The sequence below is a fragment of the Triticum aestivum genome, chromosome 3A (genome assembly GCF_018294505.1).
Source record: "Triticum aestivum cultivar Chinese Spring chromosome 3A, IWGSC CS RefSeq v2.1, whole genome shotgun sequence".
Taxonomy (NCBI): domain Eukaryota; kingdom Viridiplantae; phylum Streptophyta; class Magnoliopsida; order Poales; family Poaceae; genus Triticum; species Triticum aestivum.
The window spans coordinates 559,295,614-559,302,216 of record NC_057800.1 but is presented as its reverse complement, the minus strand read 5'-3'; the positions used below and the strand labels follow the sequence as shown (position 1 = coordinate 559,302,216).

Sequence of the window (6,603 nt, the reverse complement as noted above, 5' to 3'; positions counted from 1 at the left end):
ATGCTGCCGAGCAAACCCATAGGGCGACCGCACATGGGCCGGCCCGCGACTCCAATTCCGTTTACCGACCTCTCCCATTTGGTTTTCCAGTGATTTTTTTTTGAGGGGGGGGGGGGGGGTTCTCTATTCGCTCCAGGTTTTTTTTTCATAGAAACATGAACATTTTTTCTAAAGTTAAACAATTTGCAGAAAAAAATAGGCCTATAAGTTTTGTAGTCTATAAATCCTATAGAATTAAATAGCATGGTGTGGCATGTAGAGACTTTTGATGGTACGACGTTGAACAGGGACCACCCTTCGCTCTTATTACATCCACGCCGTGCCCGGCGCATGCATGCGTTGCTCTCCACCTCCGCACACCTTGGATCTCATCTCATCTCCCCCAGCTCCCTCCATCGAGTTGGACGCGGTGCAGTTCTTGGCGATAGGCATGGACAGGTGCTCTGCATTGTTATTGTCCTCTTCGATCGCCGCGGCCGCCTGAGGAGCCGGCGCGGACGGGGTAGAAGATGAAGGGGAACGTCGCGGCGGCGGTGCCTCGGCTGGTGGCTCACCGGGAGGTCGAGATGTTCTCGCACTACGTCGGTACGATTCGCGGCCATAGGTTTTACTTCCCCCCCCCCCCCCAGGTCAATGTAGCTTGCGTTCTCGAAGCCGAGCCCATTCGTCGCCCATTTCCTTCGGGCTAGGAGTAATTCAGGCCTTCAATGAATGGGCAACTCTGCAGAATGAATCGAATTGTGGGTTCTGATTTCATGGTCGATCAGGCCAGGTCTGCATTTGCACGACCAGGAGACAAACAGAGTCTATTCGATCACGAGAAATTGATGATACCACGGATTTCATTTGATACACGAATGACGAATCTTGCATTTCAGCATTTTTCTCTGTGGGTTACACTGAATTTTCCTGCTAATCGACCTATTTTCCTCGCAAGTTTTCGTACATGTATTTCAATAAAAAATCTTTACTGTTTCCGCTGAACATGTTTCCCCTGCATCATTGTTTTATGCTGACCGTTGCCGCATGCACTGTTCATCGATTCCGAGTAACATAAGCAATGGCCCATTCATCAGCACTTATCTGAATCTGTTTCTCAGCTAATCAAATCGGGATCGAGGATCCGAACCAGTGCCCCCACCTTTGTACAATGGCCTACGAGTACCTGAAGAAGAGCGAGGGCTACGAGCAGAATCTGCTCGCCTTCTTTCACAACAACATGGACCCGGACGCCCTGCTCGTGAAGCTGATCGAGGAGCTGGACAGATGCATACTCGGCTACTTCTCCTTCCACTGGAAATGGGCAACCCACGTGATCACGCAGGTATACGGCAAATGGGGCAGATTAAAGCGGAGGAAAATTTTGCACACTGACCAACTGACCTCTCGTTCGTAAAAATATGTCTCTCTGTATCACTTGCTTAATTAGGTTCTGACAGCAGAGCAACCTAAACGCAAGCTCAGGAGCTTGGTGTTTGAGGCCACCAGGTAATTAATCAACTGTCCACCTTTCATATATGTGATGATTCATTGATCCGGCCGGCACAAAATGCGCAAGACAACAAGTTAGTCGTACAGATTCTCGATGGAATCTGGTTTTTGGTTGTTCATGATTGGGCAACGTACGTCCAGGAAGATGAGGTTCGAGAGGGTGACGAGAGAGCTGAAGGTGACGAGGCTCTTCTCGACTCTGATGGAGGAGCTCAAGGTGGTCGGGATAAGCTGCCACGAGAACCAGCCGCGCTACCCCCCGGAGGAGGTGATGGTCCCGGCGGCGCAAGGCGACCGCAGCCCGGTGCTGCTCCTGATGGGCGGCGGCATGGGCGCCGGCAAGAGCACCGTGATCAAAGAGATCGTGAAGGAGTGAGTCTCCTCGATCGAGTCGCCGGCAAGAGCGTGCAGTGAGCACCGTGTGTGCTGTGCTCGAATCAATGCGAATTAACGCGTGCTTGCAGGATGTTCTGGTCGGGCGCGGCGGCGAACGCGGTGGTGGTGGAGGCCGACGCGTTCAAGGAATCGGATGTCATCTACCAGGCCATCAACTCCCGCGGCCACCACAACGACATGCTGCAGACCGCCGAGCTGGTAATCAATCAATGGAGCACTGGTTTTCTTGCGCGTTGCAGCAGTACAAATGCGTGCGTGCATGATGATGCAGGTGCACCAGTCGTCGACGGACGCGGCGGCGTCGGTGCTGGTGACGGCGCTGAACGAGGGGCGGGACGTGATCATGGACGGCACGCTGTCGTGGGAGCCGTTCGTGCTGCAGACCGTGGCCATGGCGCGGGAGGTGCACCAGCAGCGGTACCGCATGGGGGCCGGGTACAAGGTGGCCGCCGACGGGACCACCACCGAGCAGTACTGGGAGGCCGTGGAGGACGAGGAGGGCATCGGGCCCAACTGCAGAATGAAGCCCTACCGCATCGAGCTCGTCGGTGTCATCTGCGACGCCTACCTCGCCGTCATCAGAGGGATCAGGTAACTAGCTAAGATCAACTCTAGCCGATCGATCCTTTAATAATAAAGAAGTATCGGCCAAGTAAAACTTAGTGGAGTGTTTTTATTCCACACTATTTTTTGCCGGATCTAGCCGATCTTCTAAACTTAGTGAATACTAAGTACAAAAAAATATCAAATGCATTTTACTTTCGGTCACTGAAACAAATTTCATTGCTTCTTTATTTCATTAAACGATAGTTTAATATACCGGAGTACATAATTCATCGATTTTTGGCTAAGAGAATTGAACTAAAAAAAACAAGAACTACAATTAGACATTTTAATAGAAATTTAACTTTCATAGTTGCTCCCATTAGTTGAATTAATATTTACTTTATGTCTTCATTTTAAACACTGTTGATGCTCTCAATTGGTTTCTCGAGTTTGCACACTTTTTTCTTCTTCGGTTCCGACGAATTCGACATTGCGTTACCTCTAGTCTCATCTCTAGTTTCTACTCTAGTAAGGAATGCATGAACATCTATCAAATTTCTCGCTATTAATAGATCGATGTAATCTTGTTTTGGATATCAAAAATTGTCATTCTATCCACAATTTTGAACAAACAATGAGGTACAAATTGCAACTAATCCGATGAACAACCGGATAAACAAGCACTCACCCCATCTCTTTTGCACTTGAAAAACACCCATTCGGGATGTTCTAGCATGGTCGAAACTCCGCGCATCACCTGCCGCGGGTAGTCGTTGCACTTGATGATCGGGCAACGGGGAGCCGACGAGTTGTTGGGCCAGTGCCGAGCCCGGCCAACGTTGGGTGTGTCTTTGCCGGCGGTTCGCCGACGAGTGAGATTCGAGCGGTTAGAGGAGATCATACTTACATGCGGCATAGAGTCTTTGTCGGGGGCTGTGCGGTTTGGTAACCAGCCAATCCATCGTCGCCGGCGGCCGGATGCATCAAATTTGACAGCGATGGCGACATCCACCGATTCCTGCGCCGCCCACGGCGAGGGAGACTCGAATCCGAGTGGTCCAGGACCGCAACGGGGCCTACGGAGCGTCAGCGGTGACGGGTGGTGGCCGGTGGAGGTGGGAAGGATGATGTTGGCATAGATGTGGCGCGGGAGTAGGATGGGTGAGGCTACGGTAGAGAGCAGATTTTTTTGCTTGAGCTGTGGACGGCCGACTCAATACAAGAGTCCACTAGAAGGCCGAGTAAGAATTTTACTTCACCATTCAGTTTAGGAGATCGGCTAGGTGCGGTTGGCTAGAGTTTCTAAGCACCCATGCACAATGACACGATTCGTTTGTACGGCGGTGATGTACATGCACGCAGGCGAGCCATCATATGCGGGAGGGCGGTGCGGGTGACCTCGCAGCTGAGGTCCCACAAGCGGTTCGCCTCCGCCTTCCGGAGGTACTGCGAGCTCGTCGACAACGCCAGGCTCTACAGCACCAACGCCGTCGGCGGCCCAAAGGTATCTTTTTTCCTTGTGCACCGATCGACGGACGTCTTCTCCGTGTTGTGATGCGTGGATCCATGGATGCAACAGCTGATAGCGTGGAAGGACGGGGGCAGCAGGCTGCTGGTGGACGTGGAGGACATCCAGCTGCTGGACCGGGTGAGCAGGATGAACGAGGAGGCCAATTGCGTCCACGAGCTGTACCAGAACGGGCACCCCACGGGCGGCGCGGGGTCGTCGGTGTGGGAGGACCTGGTGACGTCGCCGGAGAGGGCGTCCATCCAGCGGGAGCTCAAGGCGGCGATCCTCGAGAGCGAGGCCTGCTTCCCGTCCCCGTAGGCCGTAGCCACGCGCGCTGCTGGCCGCACTTCTTTCTTCTCAGTTTTCCAATATGAGGATAGGCTTCTGGGTTCTGGTCTCTGCACTGCATCCAATCAATGCAATGCACGCACCCATTCCGTACGTACTGTTTGGTCATCATATATTTTTCTCCGAGAGTCTTGTTTTGGTAAACTTTGTGAGCTAGTTGTAAACTTGTAATTAGGTTGGTTAATCCCTTGTCAGGCAAATTATTATGGAATAAGAGATGGATCAAATGCGCAACATGCATGTTGGTTAGTTTCATCCGGGCTAATTCAATTTCAAGAAAATCGTTCCGTGTGAATATTTGGGGTGTGTTTGGTAGCTGTTCCCATCCTAACATAGTTGTTCCCCTTTGAGACATGCTAAGTCTAGACATGCTAGGCATATGAATGTGCAGTTTTTTTTTGGCGGGGACATGAATGTGCAGTTGTTTGATAGTGATGTATTTGTCGAGACATGCTGTCCTGAGACTGTGTTTGGTAGCCCGGATCTGAGGTAGGTTGCACATTCATGTCCAATCAATACAATGCACGCAGCCATTCCGTACGTACTATTTGGTCATCATATTTTTTTTTCGAGAGTTTTGTTTTGGTAAACTTTGTGAACTAGTTGTAAACTTGTAATTAGGTTGGTCAATCCCTTGTCAGGCAAATTATTATGGAATAAGAGATGGGTCACATGCGCGCAACATGTTGGTACTTTTACTTTCAGCCGTGTTGATTCATTTTCGAGAAAATCGTTTTCTGTGGATTGTGGTGCGTTGAGAGACACCTAAATTTTGTAAACCGCCACGCCAAATTTAAGGTGAAGCGGCGTTCAGTGCATTTTACCCATTCGAGGACGAGCAGGAATTAAGCTTGGGGATGCTGATACGTCTCCGTCGTATCTATAATTTTTTATTGTTCCATGCCAATATTATACAACTTTCATATACTTTTGGCAACTTTTTATACTATTTTTGGGACTAACATATTGATCCAGTGCCCAGCGTCAGTTCCTGTTTGTTGCATATTTTTTGTTTCGCAGAAAATCCATATCAAATGGAGTCCAAACAGGATAAAAACTGACGGAGATTTTTTTTGAAATATATGTGATTTTTGGGAAGAAGAATCAACGCGAGACGATGCCCGAGGGGGGCACGAGGCAGGGGGCGCGCCCCAGGGGGTCAGGCGCGCCCTGGGCCCTTGCGGCCACCCCGTAAGGCAGTTGGTGCCCTTCTTTCGCCGCAAGAAAGCTATTATCCGGATACAAATCATGATAAAATTTCAGCCCAATCGGAGTTACGGATCTCCGGGAATTTAAGAAACGGTGAAAGGCCAGAATCTGGAACGCAGAAACAGAGAGAGACAGAGAGACAGATCCAATCTCGGAGGGGCTCTCGCCCCTCCGCCGCCATGGAGGTCATGGACCAGAGGGCAAACCCTTCTCCCATCTAGGGAGAAGGCCAAGGAAGAAGAAGAAGAAGAAGAAGGGGGGGGGGGGCTCTCCCTCTCTCTCCCGGTGGCACCGGAACACCGCCTGGGCCATCATCGTGTGACGGCGATCTACACAAACACCTCTGTCATCTTCACCAACATCTTCATCACCTTCCCCCATCTATCTACAGCGGTCCACTCTCCCGCAACCCGCTGTACCCTCTACTTGAACATGGTGCTTTATGCTTCATATTATCATCCAATGATGTGTTGCCATCCTATGATGTCTGAGTAGATTTTCGTTGTCCTATCGGTAATTGGTGAATTGCTATGATTGGTTTAATTTGCTTGTGGTTATGTTGCTATCCTTTGGTGCAAATCGTATGAACGCGCGCGTGGATCACTGAAGGAAATATTCCCTAGAGGCAATAATAAAGTTATTATTTATTTCCTTATATCATGATAAATGTTTATTATTCATGCTAGAATTGTATTAACCAGAAACTTAGTACATGTGTGAATACATAGACAAAAGAGTGTCACTAGTTTGCCTCTACTTGATTAGCTCGTTGAATCAAAGATGGTTAAGTTTCCTAGCCATAGACATGAGTTGTCATTTGATTAACGGGATCACATCATTAGAGAATGATGTGATTGACTTGACCCATTCCGTTAGCTTAGCACGATGATCGTTTAGTTTGTTGCTACTGCTTTCTTCATGACTTATACATGTTCCTCTGACTATGAGATTATGCAACTCCCGAATACCGGAGGAACACTTTGTGTGCTACCAAACGTCACAATGTAACTAGGTGATTATAAAGGTGCTCTACAGGTGTCTCTGATGGTACTTGTTGAGTTGGCATAGATCAAGATTAGGATTTGTCACTCCGATTGTCGGAG

General features: G+C 49.4%; 1 protein-coding gene across 2 annotated transcripts; it reads left to right on the top strand.

The window, feature by feature from the left end:
• Positions 1-283: 283 nt before the first annotated feature.
• On the top strand, positions 284-4,556 carry LOC123058637 (calmodulin calcium-dependent NAD kinase). Of its 2 annotated transcripts, none has more exons than XM_044481343.1 (8): positions 284-604; positions 1,101-1,324; positions 1,430-1,488; positions 1,633-1,863; positions 1,956-2,085; positions 2,159-2,478; positions 3,796-3,937; positions 4,013-4,556. In XM_044481343.1, exons 2-8 carry the CDS (start codon positions 1,151-1,153, stop codon positions 4,259-4,261), a joined length of 1,305 nt encoding a protein of 434 aa, XP_044337278.1. In that variant the 5' UTR covers positions 284-604; positions 1,101-1,150; the 3' UTR covers positions 4,262-4,556. The 2 variants fall into 2 exon arrangements, with proteins under 2 accessions (XP_044337278.1, XP_044337277.1); XM_044481342.1 differs by having other exon boundaries at positions 287-585.
• Positions 4,557-6,603: the final 2,047 nt, after the last annotated feature.